This window comes from Macroventuria anomochaeta (assembly GCF_010093625.1).
Source record: "Macroventuria anomochaeta strain CBS 525.71 unplaced genomic scaffold BU25scaffold_20, whole genome shotgun sequence".
In the NCBI taxonomy this organism is placed as follows: Eukaryota; Fungi; Ascomycota; class Dothideomycetes; order Pleosporales; family Didymellaceae; genus Macroventuria; species Macroventuria anomochaeta.
In genome coordinates this window covers 153,101-167,826 of record NW_022985381.1, presented here as the reverse complement: position 1 = coordinate 167,826, position 14,726 = coordinate 153,101, and the positions used below count along the sequence as shown (strand labels likewise).

At 53.0% G+C, this 14,726-nt stretch overlaps 5 protein-coding genes and 1 non-coding gene across 6 annotated transcripts; 5 read left to right on the top strand and 1 right to left on the bottom strand.

The window, feature by feature from the left end:
• Window positions 1-11: 11 nt before the first annotated feature.
• On the bottom strand, window positions 12-1,853 carry BU25DRAFT_411549 (cytochrome P450). The gene is made up of 3 exons (XM_033706578.1): window positions 1,450-1,853; window positions 1,417-1,427; window positions 12-1,393 (listed from the first exon to the last, which is right to left on the bottom strand). Exon 3 carries the CDS (start codon window positions 1,365-1,367, stop codon window positions 54-56), a length of 1,314 nt encoding a protein of 437 aa, XP_033560764.1. The 5' UTR covers window positions 1,368-1,393; window positions 1,417-1,427; window positions 1,450-1,853; the 3' UTR covers window positions 12-53.
• A 459-nt stretch (window positions 1,854-2,312) lies between these two features.
• Window positions 2,313-3,934, top strand: BU25DRAFT_411547 (uncharacterized protein). The gene is made up of 3 exons (XM_033706577.1): window positions 2,313-2,588; window positions 2,638-2,751; window positions 2,971-3,934. Exons 1-3 carry the CDS (start codon window positions 2,418-2,420, stop codon window positions 3,640-3,642), a joined length of 957 nt encoding a protein of 318 aa, XP_033560763.1. The 5' UTR covers window positions 2,313-2,417; the 3' UTR covers window positions 3,643-3,934.
• On the top strand, window positions 3,850-7,616 carry BU25DRAFT_90641 (Vps54-domain-containing protein). The gene is made up of 3 exons (XM_033712232.1): window positions 3,850-4,296; window positions 4,354-7,237; window positions 7,301-7,616. Exons 1-3 carry the CDS (start codon window positions 4,056-4,058, stop codon window positions 7,506-7,508), a joined length of 3,333 nt encoding a protein of 1,110 aa, XP_033560762.1. The 5' UTR covers window positions 3,850-4,055; the 3' UTR covers window positions 7,509-7,616.
• A 2,045-nt stretch (window positions 7,617-9,661) lies between these two features.
• BU25DRAFT_90534 (uncharacterized protein) lies at window positions 9,662-12,372 on the top strand. Its single transcript, XM_033712231.1, has 9 exons — window positions 9,662-9,802; window positions 9,853-9,954; window positions 10,003-10,269; window positions 10,327-11,135; window positions 11,185-11,466; window positions 11,518-11,561; window positions 11,611-11,777; window positions 11,827-11,847; window positions 11,905-12,372. The coding sequence occupies exons 1-9, from the start codon at window positions 9,774-9,776 to the stop codon at window positions 12,203-12,205; spliced, it is 2,022 nt and encodes a 673-aa protein (XP_033560761.1). The 5' UTR covers window positions 9,662-9,773; the 3' UTR covers window positions 12,206-12,372.
• Window positions 12,373-13,209: 837 nt separating this feature from the next.
• Window positions 13,210-13,935, top strand: BU25DRAFT_394544 (DUF962-domain-containing protein; the record flags this gene model as incomplete). The annotated part of the gene is made up of 4 exons (XM_033704744.1): window positions 13,210-13,245; window positions 13,299-13,322; window positions 13,376-13,435; window positions 13,486-13,935. The coding sequence occupies 4 exons, from the start codon at window positions 13,210-13,212 to the stop codon at window positions 13,933-13,935; spliced, it is 570 nt and encodes a 189-aa protein (XP_033560760.1).
• A 338-nt stretch (window positions 13,936-14,273) lies between these two features.
• On the top strand, window positions 14,274-14,360 carry BU25DRAFT_t86. The gene has a single exon. It is a non-coding gene; the product is annotated as a tRNA-Asp (tRNA).
• The last annotated feature ends 366 nt before the right edge of the window (window positions 14,361-14,726 follow it).

Here is a 14,726-nt window from a genome sequence, read left to right as displayed (position 1 = left end):
TACTTGATACTATGTCTTTAATGCTGCAGTATGTTCTGTAGTTTGTATCCGACTCACAACTCCAACTTCCACTTGATGTTCTCGAACTCCTTCCTGCGCTGTAACCTCACCTTGAGCTCCTTTAATGGCCTCATAACAGAAATCGGTGTTCTCTTCGTATCTGGGGGCGGATTCCAATCAGTCCCGTCAATTGCTTCCATATCGAAAGCTAACAGCAACACTGCTGATAGACTGATGATTTCGCACTGGGCGAAGTGACGGCCAGGGCACATGTGTTTACCACCACCGAAGCTTCGAAAGGTCGCTGGATGCAAAGCATGGGCTTTGTCTTCAGGCACACTCCCATCGGGGTTCGTTTTTGATCCGTTGATGCTGTAGAGGAAGCGGTTGGGTTTGAATGACTCCACGTCTGGTCCCCATAGTTCTCTGTTCTGATGCAGAGCATTGCTGGCAGTTTGAACTAGAGTACCTTTTCGCACAAGGTATGTATCTGCTAGCATCGTATCTGCCGCGACCCATCGTGGGCTACCCATCGGAGCATAGAGGCGTAGAGTCTCGCGATAGACCGAATTCAAGAAGGGACAGGACTGCCTTAGGCACTCGAACGACAGCAACCCCGGACCTAAGAGAGCGTTCTTGCGAATCTCATAGCGGAGCCGAGATAATAACTCGGGACGACTGAAGACATTGCTCAGTAGCCAGAACGTGGTAATGCTGGCATTTACGTTTATTGCCAATCCCATAGAGACATCGAGTTTGCCTCGCTCTATCGTATCAGTGATGCCGTGCTGAAGATGCAGACTATTGCGATTCTGAAGAAAGTAGTGGGCTTCCCGATAGCCTTCTACTTCAATGTATTCTGCGAAGGCTTTGGCGCAGGTCATAAGGCCTTGGTATGCTTTGCGAGCCGTGATTCTGGGAAAGAAGCCCACCATTATAGGTATAATGCCACTCTCCCAATCCCAGAAACTATCCAGAAGGTCAGGATACTTTTCGAATGGATTTTTAGGACCAAAGAACGTTCTATTTGATGCGTCGCAGATCTTCTTACGAACGAAACGAAAAAGTTCCACTTCGGAGCCATCCTTGACATCGTTGACGAGCTGTCCAAGGTAGCCCAGTTGAATATCAGAGCCGTCCGTCAGAGTTTGCGGTGTCAAGATGCTGTGAGATTGCTTATATAGGCTGACTCCGCCGTCCTGTCCGCCGCTAGGATCCCTTAAGATCGAAGCCGTGCGCGGATTTAAGTCAACCATACGAGATGTGATCTCGCTAATCACTGGGTCGAGACTCAGAGTCGAGGGAGCCCTCTGAAGAGCTGAGCATAGCTCTGGTGAGGCTACCATGTACATGCGGCTGGTCCACATGGGTAACGTGAAAATGGGGTACCTATGTATCTCGCTATAGCTGTTCGTCAGTATCTCTCGCGTAGCCTTTAGCCGGTGTACTAACTGGAGCTCCTGAGCATATGTCGTTCCGCCTGTGAGCATGCCAATGATGTGTCCAACAAGAGGAATCTTTGGGTAGATGACAGGTGGTTCCCGTGGATCAACCTTGAAGCGAAGAGCATTTATGAGAAATATGGTCAGTGCTGTGGCAAGCCCAAAGGCTCCAAGGAGCGACGGCGACATGTATAACTCCATGTTGTCTGAAGGCGCCAAAGCGAAGATTGAACGTTCTGAAGAAGGAGCAATTGAGTATTTACGGAGACAAAAGTGAAACAATTGATTGACAAGAGGAATGGAGACAAACCATCTTGTCAGACGTGAGACGAGGCATACAACAAGAGGGGTAGATATCTTTGCACAACCCCAGATCCTGAAGTACATGAGCCCAAAGCGCCCCCAGAACGCCAATGCCATCCGTACCGATCGACATACAGCCGCAAGTTCGATGGCTGGCATTTCTGATTAATCACGATCGGTCCGGTTGACGGCCTCCAACACCAGACATCGCAAGTCCTGCACGCTCTCGAGAAGGGCCACGAAATCTGCTGTTGTGTATCCGTAAGCCAGGAGAGTAATAGCTGCTCGTTACATGGTAAAGCGCGCTCAGATGGCCAACGCTGATTTTTACATGTTGCTCTGGCGGGGTATCGTAAGTCACAAGGGTGCAGCATATGTAGCTCGTTTGTGACTTTGCGACATTGATGTTGGAGGTTACTTTGAAGGATCAGGAACGTGAAGTGAGGCGGGGGGTCCTGGTAGTCGCGTCTCCACACGTCCACCGCGCACGCGACGCCAGACGCCACCGGATTGGCCGGAAGACGGCGGTTCCTGACCATCACCAGGCTCCACTGTGACATCTTTGACGGTTGACGTGCTCTTTGAAGCTGTCAACCAAAGTCGTCTACTTACTCTCGGTCCTTCGCTCTCACTGTATTGCCTTGTCGTTAGAACCCTTTCGTTGTTGCCGAAATGCTTTCTCTCGCTTTTGTATTTCCTGCCCTGGCGACTGCCTACCTTGCTTACGCTCCTGCAGAAGGTCCGGGCGTGTTGCAAAATGGTGCTTTGCAGAACATTCTCAAGAACACGGATAAGACAGATAGATACAGATACCCAACTGACTTCACGCGTGGTATTGAGCCTGTAAGTCCCTGACCCAATCTTGCTCCAGCGAAAACTTACGCCACAACAGAAACCCTTCCACAGCCACAACGACTATTGGCGCGATGTCCCCTTCTACAGTGGCCTTGCAGCTGGTGCCATCTCGACAGAGGCAGATGTCTGGTTGATTGATGGTACACTCTATGTAGGTTTATGCAGGATCTTCACAACCCAAGTCTTTGCTCGCCTTTGCATCCATCGTTACGTGCAACGTGATCTACGCCAAATCGAACGCCCAAGACTCTTCGATCTTACGCGCTTCCCAGGAATCCGACCCCAAGAGATGTTACTAGTCACGACGTGCCATCTACCAGAGCACAGTCCATATACGCATCCTGAGTGAACCATAACTAACACGCCCCAGGTCGGTCATGAGCCCAGCGCTCTAACCAAGTCACGCACTTTTGAATCTCTCTACGTCAATCCCATTCTCGACACTCTCCACCGCATGAACCCTGAATCACCCTTCCTCCCAGATGGCTCATTCAATGGCGTATTCGATACTGCATCTTTCCAGACCCTGTACCTCTTCATCGACTTCAAAACCGCCGCAGACGAACTCTGGCCCGCCGTCCTACAAGCCCTAGAGCCCCTCCGCAACGGCTCCTGGCTCTCAACCTACGACGGCAAATCCTTCTCCTCGCGTGCCGTAACCGTCATCGGCACCGGCAACACGGAGCTCTCAGACGTGCGCAACTACCTGCCCCGGGATGTCTTTCTCGACGCACCGCTCGCCCAGCTCGGCGAGGCGAAGTACAAGGATCTCACATCCAACGAGGCCGTCATTGCGAGCACGAATTTCGCAGCGCAGTTTGGCGAGCTGAGGAAACCGGAGCTGAATGGGACGCAGTTGGAGAAGCTGAGGGAGCAGATTGGGGTGGCGCATCAGAAGGGCATCAAGGCGAGGTATTGGAATCAGCCGAACTGGCCGATTAGGACGAGGAATGCGGTTTGGAGGACGCTGTGGGAGGAGGGGATTGATTTGTTGAACGTGGATGACTTGAAGGCTGCTGCGGAGTTTTGGGAGGGCGTCTGATAGACGACAAGACCCAACCTGAGGCTGTGAGGTTCAGGAGGATTTTGTTCGAATCCACAACATGCTACATCGCAGTTCACCTGCTTACTTGTCTCGATAACAGACTTGGAAATGCGTGCTGCTGTGTACAATGATTGAAGTCAAGTCGAGGCGAGAACGATGTGACAGGGATGTGGGGGTTCCAGATGCACCCCTGTCAAGGGTTTCGGCGCCGCGCGACGCAGCACCATGACTGAGAGCGTGTTGCGAACAGCAGAGACACAAAAGTCCATAGACAGACATAGATATCGACACCTCCTCTTTAAAGAGTCCTAGGAATCACACAGACCAACAGCCACCGAAGCAATGACATAATTCTCGCACATTGCAATACCCCATGTCGGCCACCAGACACCCCCGAGACGCGCGCATCAATGTCATCCTCGCCCAGATCCCCCCGGAAATCGACAGAGAGCTTCGAGTTCCTGTCGCCGAACCTGCAGCAGAGCCAGTACCCCTTCCCGCAACATGACTGGACGAACCGGCCCAATTCGACGGGCGGGCGCTATCAGCCACGTCGCGGTTCCACGGCCAGCTCCATACATTCCGTTGGCGGCGTGCTGGACTCAGGCTTCAAGTCTAGCATGGGCGCGGTGAGAGAGCAGAGCAACAATGGTGGGGCAGCTTGGGGGTGTTCCGGGGAATAGGGAGGGAATGCTAACTGGGCACCAGCTATCTCGACGCTGCTCACGCCGCCCATTATGCGGACGGGCATGCTCCCCTACACCTCAGCGCAAGCAACCGCCGGTCACCGCCCGCCCTCCACTCGCGACATACCGCCCGTGACGCTTAGGAACATACCCCACGTCGAACCGTCCTCCTTCAACTCGTACCTGTCGCAAATAGGCAGTCTCTACGATGCGTTCCAGCGCGCCAAAGCCGAAGCCGAAGCCCAGCAGCCGCGGAAAGACTCGCTGAAGAAGGACGAGCGGCCAGAAAGCGTGGAGCGAGAGTCGACGACAAGCTCGCCAGCAGGCACGCCCAGCGGCACACCGAAGCCCAAGCGGCGCACAAGCGGCACCAGGCGTGGCACACCTGCCGTCACGCCGCTCTCGACGATACCCAATGTTTACTTCGAGGAGAACTTCCACCTCGAGAACCCGCGAACCTTCGACGTCGTGAGCGAGCGATCTGAGGTGGTACGGCCTGCAAGAACAGCAAGCAGCGACGATGTGAACAATGTCAGTGGGACATCAGAGGCGCCGCAGCCTTCTGGGAGGAAAGCTCTGGCGACGAACGCAATCTTGCAGGAGAAGCTGTCGTGGTACATGGACACGGTCGAGGTACACTTAATATCAGCAATCTCCACAGCATCGTCGTCGTTCTTTGCCGCGCTAGGATCGCTGCGGGAGCTGCAGACAGAGGCTGCAGAGTCGGTTGCACAGATCAAGGAGCTCAGGGAAGACCTTAAAACACTGGACGAACAGATGGCTGTTGGGGGTCTGAAAGTCGTAGACATGAAGAGGCGGCGGGAAAACCTGAGAAGATTGGCTGACGCTGTAGACCAGCTGCAGGCGGTCATCTACGGCGTGTCCTATTGCGATGAGTCTGTGGAGAAGGGCGAGCTCGAGACAGCCGCAGCTCGCCTGGAGATCATCGAAAGACTAATCACTGGCGTACTTGATACCTCGTGCTCGAACGTCACTTCGTGGCTAAACACACGACTGCCTCCAGTCATCATAGACCTGCGTGGCCTTCGAGCGCTGGATGGCGTTTTCGAGGGCATGGACGAGATGAAATTCCGCATAGGGAGAGGGTTCGAAGCGCGCTTCCTCGACACGCTGCTTGCTGATCTTCGTGATCATGTCAAAAACGTGCCGAGTCGTGGCACACTGGAGCGATGGGTTGCTGCATCGCACAAAGCGCGAGGTGCTCCAGGAGCAGCCAAACCGAAGTCAATGCCCGCGTACCTCAACACAAGTACAGAGTTTCGCTCAAAGTTACGAGCTAATCTACACGGACTGAACGATGCACAGTTCACAAACCAAGCTGCAGCAACGTTCAGAGAAGCCGTTGTCAAAGAGATGAAGATCATCATCCGCAGGTATCTGCCGAGTTCGACAGACGATGATGCCGAGTCAATGACTTCTGTGTCTACAAGAGGAGGCCGAGGACATAGTCAACAGGACAAAAATTCCATCTTGGCACGTAATCTGCGAGCTATGGATGCAGCAGACGCTGAAGACTTCTTCACAAACATATTCACAGATATTGGCGAGGCGTTGCGGCGACTCAGCACGCAGGTCAAGGTCCTACTCGACGTCACAAGCGGCGTCTCTACACCTCCAGCATCTGCAGGAGGCCTTCGATCACCACCAAGGAGTCCGTACATGGATAACATCGACAGTTACATGGGGGCGGGTGCTAACGGTCAACACGGGCCGGGCTCCAACGACTTACAAATAGAGCTCATGCAGGCCCTGGATTTGTCTAGTCTGCTTGGTCAGGCCGTCGACGCTGCCCAGACACAGATTACCAAACTCCTCAGAGTGCGCTCAGAAGCAACTGCAAATCTACCACTCGAACGCTTCCTGCGGTATTTCAAGCTTTGCAGGCTGTTCGCCGACGAATGCGAGGCCATCTCCGGCCGCTCAGGCTCAGCGCTCAAAGGCGCCGTTAATGACCACATCAGCAACTTCGTGCAAAAGTTCTCCGACCTCGAAAAACAAGAACTCGCAAAAGCCATGGATGTCGACCGCTGGGAACCCAAAGACTTCGATGCTTCTGACACCGAAGTCCTCGCCCGCATCCTAAAATCCATGGAAAGCGACCCGCCCACCTGGGCAGAAACCGGCGACATCCTCTCCCCCATCTTAGAACCCACCGCCACAAACGGCACAAACGGCACCACCGACACCTTACCAAAAGAAAAGAGCAAGAACACCACCCCCGCCATCGTCGACGAGGAGAAATACACCGTCTCGAACTCCTCCACATTCGTCCTGCGCGGCATAGAACGCCACCTCACCCTCCTGTCCCAAATCCCCAGCATGACCTCCGAAATCTCCTCCTCCCTGTGCGAATACATCAAGCTCTTCAATTCGCGCCTATGCCAGCTGATCCTCGGCGCGGGCGCAATGGCCACCGCGGGCCTCAAAAACATCAATACCAAGCACCTCGCCATCGCATCCCAGACGCTGTCCTTCATCATCGCCATTCTCCCGTACATCCGCGAGTGTGCGCGCCGCCGTCCAGCTGCACCGACCGCTGGGGGAAAGAGCGTGGGCATGGAGTTCGATAATACGAAGCGGCTGCTACAGGACCAGCAGGTCAGCATTCATGACAAGCTGACTGATATTCTGTCTGGCCGCGCAACAGTACATATGCGCGCGCTAAGGAAGGTGGAGTGGGATAGCGAGGCGGAGGCTAAGAGGGATGTATCTGCGGCCATGGAGAGTCTGACGAAGGATACGGTTACCATGCATAAAGTCATCAACAAGTATCTCAATGAAGTACAGGTCCGGATGATCATGGGTCCGGTGTTTGAATCGTACCGCGAGCAGGTAGGGAAGGTTATCAAGGAGGCGGGCGTCAAGACGCCGGGTGGGAAGGCGAGGTAAGCTGCTACTCCACGTACTCGTTGTTCCTTCGACAATTGATTGGACTGACACCTTGACAGACTTGTGCGCGAAGCAAAGCTTTTCGAGGCCAAGCTCGGTCCGATCGATGGCGTGGGCAATGTGGGCAAATTCCTTATGCAACTAGCAGAAGGCAAGCCCGTCGCGCAACCAGCTGCGGAACCGGAACCAAAGAAGAGTGAAGAGAAAGCGGGCGCAAGTGATGAGAGAGAAGAAGAGAAGGCAAAGGAAAGTACCGATGCGTCGTAAGAGCATTACCCAACCCGCTCACGAAAAGAACGTTTGTCAAACCTGATCCTACACTGCGCTGTGGCTAGAGCGGTCAGTGGTGACCGGAGGCCTTCATGTCTGTACGCTACGAGTAAGATGGCATCAAGCATGGCGTTTGGTGGTTTGTTTGGAGGACGCAATAGCATGCAAATGATGGTAATGCCGACCATCGACGATGTAGAAGCATGCAACTCTTCAAGAACAGAGTGTTTCCGGACAGTGATGGGTGGCCTTTCGAGAGATAAGAACGTGATTCCATACACGACCACCACACATCCTCTCAAAACTACTGTCTTGGTATGAGGGGATGCAGGCCTGCTCTGCAGCCGCCAAAACGTCGAAGATCAATGTGTGAAGCAATCCTCTTGTTGTGACTTGACAGCGATGGAAAGTTATGACAGTGATGGATCGCTCGCAACCTGCCTTCAAAAGTCGCTCAGACTGAGACTCATGTCTTTGCAATACAGATACGGGCTGGACAGGTTTGATGAATTGATGAATCGACCGAGTGATGAAGGGAAGAGATGAAGTGATGAAGCGCATGAGGTGCATGGTGGTGGATGTTGGGGTAATTGCATGAGGCGCGATTGGATTGTTGGTGTGAATAGCAATGAAAGTCGGACACGCGGAGCGCTTTGAAGAGCAAACTTTCAAGCAGAACGCACATTGAGAAGGTCTGCAGGGACGCCAAAGAAGCTTTACACTGATTGTTACTCGTCTGTAAGTTGCAAAGAATGGGAACTACGACAAGCTCAAACAATAAAAACTACCAGGTATTGCGCTGCACGGGAAGGCAGTGCCTTTCTAAATTGACCGGCTGTTTCGGCGTGTAGCATTTGGACGTTTTCCATACGTACTCTGCGCATCTCGCGGTAGCTGTCGCTCCGTCGGTCCAATTGTAGTGCGAGGTCCTGGTGTTGAAGTTGACGTCAGCTCCATGACCCATACTAGAATATCATGCATGCAGCACGCATTATTCCCCAGAATTACTCCGCAGCTACCGCCCTCAACGGCGTAGCCGATGATCGGTGCAGGGCGTTCTTACCATCCTTCGCTAAGACTCGCAGCGTCAGCCTGACTTGACCTTGAGTGAACAGCGGTCGTTACATGTGCTGGTGGCTGACCATGGCTTTTCGCAGAGCGCGCAACTAGTAAGTAAACGCTACCAACAGGAAGCGCCCGGCTTCGATGCTGCCGAGCGCAGCAAGCAAGATGGTGTGACGAGCTCGCAAAACGCTTGCATTTACCCATGGTGTGCTAACTATTCTTGGCTAGTGCTATGTAAGAAGCCAAGTGAGCAACGTCTTGGGATGCGGGGGCATGCTGGGGCTTGAAGGTGGAAAGCCTCAAGCCGGTGGTTTCTTGCATATCTTGATCGTTGGTCGGAGGAGCCTTGTAGGCGCTCTTTAAAAAAGTTGACCGGCGTGTGCGACACTGAAGCTTTGCTCACACAGAGAGACACAGCTGGTAACCTTGGTACTGGTGAGAAGTAAAAAGACAAGGTTGTCTTGCGTAGTCCTCTTGAAAGATGCGGTATGTAGTGGGAGATGATGTTGCACTGCTGATGCGAGCTTGGCCATCGGTGACTCCACGTAATTCAGTGATTGTTTGATCTGGGCAAGCCACCTTTGTCGCGAGGGGCACAAGGCGGACTTGGCACGCTGTGAAAGCTCATTTTTCGCTCGCAGACATATGCTGCTAGTCACACGATTGGAGTGTCGGAGATACTCCAAATGCTCCGAGGTCTTTGTTTGCTCGAATGTTCTGAAAGACTGCACCGCTACATGGGCACCTATCAGTCATTTGACTCCAGGATTTGAAGTTGCGTTGGTGAACCTTGCCTTCACTACGCATCAAGGGAACGAAGACAGAGCGCGACTTTTGCTCACGAATCTCCAGCTGAGACGTACTGTGGGGCAGCAGAGAGATCGCGCCACCAACGACATCGACCTGGGGATAAGAACATGGTGCTGACCCTTGTGTCGTTCGTCCTTCTTACTGGCCGGTCTCGCTGTAGCGCGTGATCCCAGCCTTGTAATGTGAGTGAGACCGTAGGCCAAGCCGGAAAAGCGTTGACAAAGGCAGAAAGCTAGCCTGTACGACGACCATTTGACTGCCTTCATGCAGCTGTCTGGTCCGAGCGCAAGCTCTCCGCAAAGCTTATAAACAATACCTCACCCAAGCTTTGCGCCGACTCGACCTAGAACCACCGAGATTCTTGACCTCAACTTTGGACTACCAGCCATGGCGGATCCCAAGGACACCGAGATCGAGTAAGCTCGCGCTGGCCCATTCTTCGCTTCGACATACTGACTCCCTCTAGACAAGTCACCGCCGGACACCATGAGCGCCGCAGCTCTTTGTTTGATGACGAACAAAGGCGCAAGGAAAGCATCAGCAGATTGACAGCCAACGTCGAGGGAGAGTACGTCGCCACTTCGTCCGCGTCAAAACAATTCGCTGATTGATGCAGAATCCGCAATCCTCTCACTGGTGTGCCCAAGGCTGAGCTTCTCTCTGATGTCTCTATTTTTGCCAAAGAGCATCAGTTGGAGGACATCGAGCCGCTTCTTATTAAGGGCGCGTTAGTCGCACAGTCACCAGCATTGTTCGAAGAGATCGAAGGACTTGACGAGGATGAACGTATTGCGCTCCGTGAGGAGGTTACGCACCGCTTCAAGCTACCCAAGATCCTCTACTACACCATTATCCTCAACTCCATCGCTGCAGCCATTCAGGGGTAAGTCCTTGTACTCAGACTGATCACAACAAGACACATAGCTGACTTCGCCCTCAGGTGGGATCAGACCGGATCGAACGGAGCCAACTTGACTTTTGCACAGTCATTCGGCATCCCAGATACGGGCCCTGAATGCACCGCAGACGGTAGTTGCGAGAGCAACTCGTGGACCATTGGTTTCGTCAACTCCTCTCCTTACATTGCCATCGCCCTTTTCACTGCCTGGCTCTCGGACCCCGTCAACGATTTCCTCGGTCGTCGCGGAACGATTTTCGTTGCTGCTGTCTTTTCGCTGCTCGCTCCTATCGGATCTGCATTGACTCAGAAATGGGGTCAGCTCGTGGCCTGTCGTATTATGCTTGGTATCGGAATGGGACTGAAGGAAGTGACTGTCCCAGTGTTCTCAGCTGAGGTTGTGCCAGCTCCCGTCCGCGGTGGACTGGTGATGTCCTGGCAGATCTGGACTGCGTTCGGCATCTTCCTCGGTTGCGTCGCCAACCTTTGCGTCATGAACACCGGTTCAATCTCGTGGCGACTGCAGCTGGGTTCAGCATTCATCCCGGCTGTGCCTCTCGTTCTGGGTATCTACTTCGTTCCGGAGTCGCCCCGCTGGCTTATGAAGAAGGGTCGATACGCTCAGGCGTACCATTCGTTCTTGCGTCTTCGAAACACTCCTATCCAGGCTGCTCGCGATCTCTACTACACACATTCTTTGCTCGCTCAAGAAGAGGTTCTTATCCGCGAAGCTGGTCTCAACCCGAAGAGCAACTTCTTCAAGCGCTTCGTGGAGCTCTTCACACTTCCTAGAGTGCGACGTGCCACTCAGGCATCCGGTATCGTCATGATCGGCCAACAGATGTGCGGAAGTAGGTATCCGTGAATCCAACAGAAACATTTGACACTGACTCCGCCTAGTCAACATCATCGCTTTCTACTCGTCCACTATCTTCAAGGAGGGTGGTGCGACTGAAAAGGAAGCTTTGCTCGCCTCGTTCGGATTCGGACTCGTCAACTTCCTGTTCGCTTGGCCGGCTGTCTGGACCATCGATACCTTCGGCCGTCGCGGACTGTTGCTGTTCACCTTCCCGAACATGTTCTGGACATTACTGGCGGCCGGTATGTGCTACTACATCCCCAGGGAGGACTCGGCACATCTCGGACTGATCGCGTTCTTTGTGTACCTCTTCTGTGCCTTCTGTAAGTGGCAAAAGCTCGCATCTTCGAGGCATGTTAATTGACTTGAAACAGACTCGCCAGGAGAAGGCCCTGTTCCGTTCACGTACTCCGCCGAAGTAGGTTCCATATACCAGTGCTTGAGTTTTACGCTAACCTTGACTTCAGGTCTTTCCGCTATCGCATCGTGAGGTCGGTATGTCGTGGGCGGTGGCTACGAACAACTTCTGGGGTGCAGTGTTATCGCTTACGCTTCCGCGTATGCTGAGGGTCATGAGGCCGCAGGGAGTGTTTGGCTTCTACGCCGGCTTGAACATTGTCGCTTTGATCATGATGTAAGTTCCGTATCAGACCTGATCCAGACATTGGCTAACGACTTATTAGTTTCCTTTGGATGCCAGAGACGTAAGTTATCGAGAACATACGAGTAATCCATGGAGCGTATACTGATAATCTGGACAGAAAGCAGCGAACGCTCGAGGAGCTCGACTACATCTTCGCCGTACCCACACGCACTCACATGAAGTACCAGGCTGGCAAGAACCTGCCTTGGTGGTTTAAGACCTATGTCCTCCGCCGAAAGGGTCTCGCAAAGCCGCAACTGTACAAGCTTGGCGATATATCTCAAGCCCCGAGCGTTACGGCGCAGATGAAGTACGCTTGGAACACTGGCGTCCTGCGCAAGAAGGGTGTGGCGAAGCCAGAGGCGCGGGACAAGCCTGTTGCTCCTCCGAGCGAGGCCTTTGCTGAGAAGCAGGTCTAGACGGTTTCTCCAGTTCGTCCAAGCTGCACTTCACTGCAACGTACATTGGAACTCTGCCGTACAAGATTGTGCCCTGGTACCTGCAGGCGTACGGAATTCGTCGCCTTCAGTCCGGATTGGAAGTTGATCGATGCCACGTTCCGAAGCCTCATAGGCACATGTTTGATACCTGGACGGAAGCTACATACTGTTAGCACATATAGTCTGTCCCTAATGAAATACGTACTACGTTGAGCTCCACTTTCATATTTGCAGCTTGGCGACGAACTTTGTGGTTCGGATATATTGCAACTGCCGCATCCTTATGAGCTCTTTCGAATTGCAGGCTGCTTGAATGCCTCCGGGGCTGTGGGTGTGTTCGCAGTTGTGTTGTGTTAGACAAAGTGTGGAGCCAGAAGATGTTTCGTCGGGTGCTCGTTGTTTTGATCCCACCAATGTGCCTTCCTCAAGCTTCAACTGGATCTTCGTTCCATCATCAACACGCCTATCCATGGCACATTCCGGCAGTGCTATAGCCCCCATATCGTATCCGTCATGGCGACCGTATTGTTTTAGTTACTGTGATCTACTCTCAGACATACACTACCTTTTCAGCTCAGCGCGTCGATTGGTCGGAAGGCACTCATGCTGGAGAACCTCGTACAAGCCTCATCCTTCGCTGCTCCATCTCGTAAACATCGTGGAGTGCTTCACATGCACGCGTCGCGCGACACTTGCGCCATCGACGCTTGCCAATGAGATGCCGCGGATTGGCCTCGGTTTCCGTGGACCCCTGCAATGTCAACGGCCATGGCAGCCCCATGGAGTAGAAGTTGCGGATATTGGGGGAAGATAAGGCGATACAGGGCTGACAGAGGCCTGGATCTGACAATATAAGGAGCCTGGGACCCAGACCGTAGGATCTGAAGACGTCTGACAACTTTGTTGGTGTTCGTGTGCTTGGCTTCTTCGCGTCTTTGTTCACGATTTGTCTTTCGCATTGAATAGCCGCGCAGAGTAGCAGCATGGCGGTCTTTGATCTGAAGAAGAACCTCGTCTTTGTAGGTGTCTGAGCTTTGAGGGCAAGAATAGCAGATTGGCTGACTCTTCACAGTACGGCGCGTACCACCGTGAACCTGTACGATCACCCAGTCCACACCAGCTTGCTATCACTAACACCAAGCCTATAAGACCAATGTCGCAATCCACATAGGCTGTGTTCCCATCCTGCTAGCCACTGGTTTCCTCTTTGTATGCCGCACACGTCCTACCCCATCTGGCCCCAGCTCACACCTACGCAGGGCACAAACACACCATCCCTCCGCACCCCAGCACTCTTGAACCGCTTGAACCTCCCGTTCAACCTCGGAACCCTCGCCTCCCTCACCTACTCAACCCTTTACCTCATCCTCTCGCCCAACATCGCCGGCGCATCGATCACCCCTTTCATCGTAGGCGCCGCCGCGCTAGCCAACAAGCTTACGACCAAGTATAACCGCACGAAGGTCAACAGCGTCGCCATCGCCGTTCACATTGTAAGCTGGATACTGCAATTCATTGGCCACGGAAAGTACGAGGGCAGAAAGCCGGCGCTGTTGGATAACCTAGTGCAAGCGCTGTTTTTGGCGCCGCTGTTTGTGTGGTACGAGGTGCTGTTTAAGTTAGGGTTTTATAAGGGGTTGAAAAGAGATGTGGAGGCTTCGATTGAATTGGAGGTTGCGAAGCTTGGGAAGGTGAAGGCGAAAAAGTAAACATGTTGCGGGACTTGGAGATAAGAAAGGGTGGTCGAAGGAGAGTAAATGCGGTCATGATTTGAGTGTATCTCATGGAATCGAACGAGTCAACGACTTCGCTTGATGCACAGAGATTGTGGGTCAGTTTTGAGAAAAGAGTCGGATAATGGATGTCGTTAGGCTAGCGCCTCCACACTGCAAATATCTGCCTCTCACCCCATATCGACTCTCGAAACTTTGTGCAATCTCCTCAAAGTGCTATTTCAAGTCGAGCTGCTCAATGTTGTCTGCAATATATTATGCATAGTTTTAGAATCTACCATCGATCACATCTCTTCCCAACCATCGGTTGGATATCTTCGATAGTATAGTGGTCAGTATTTCTGCTTGTCATTCTTCGGAACAGCTCGCAGGAGGCCGGGGTTCGATTCCCCGTCGGAGAGATACGAATCTTTTTGCCTCTCTGCACGCATCGCAAGGGTCGCGTGGGCGCGGTAGAGTTTTCTGGCGAAAAGCTAGATTTTTGCTGGTGGAACGTGCGCTGATCACTAGTGGCATCCCCAAATTGGCTGCATCTTGCTATACTTGTATCGCAATCGCCCTTGTGTGCTTTGCCGGACATCTGTTTTACGTTGTACGAGCTGGTGAATGTGGCAAGAGCAGGATGTGAAGTCTGTCTCCTGTGGCGACTGCTGCAATTTTGTGCCATCAGCGTAATCAGCATATGGCGAACGCGTGGAGACAGATGGAGGAGAACATTTGGGTATTGAGAGTGTGTGGATGCTTTTCGTTCATCGTCAGTTGCACTT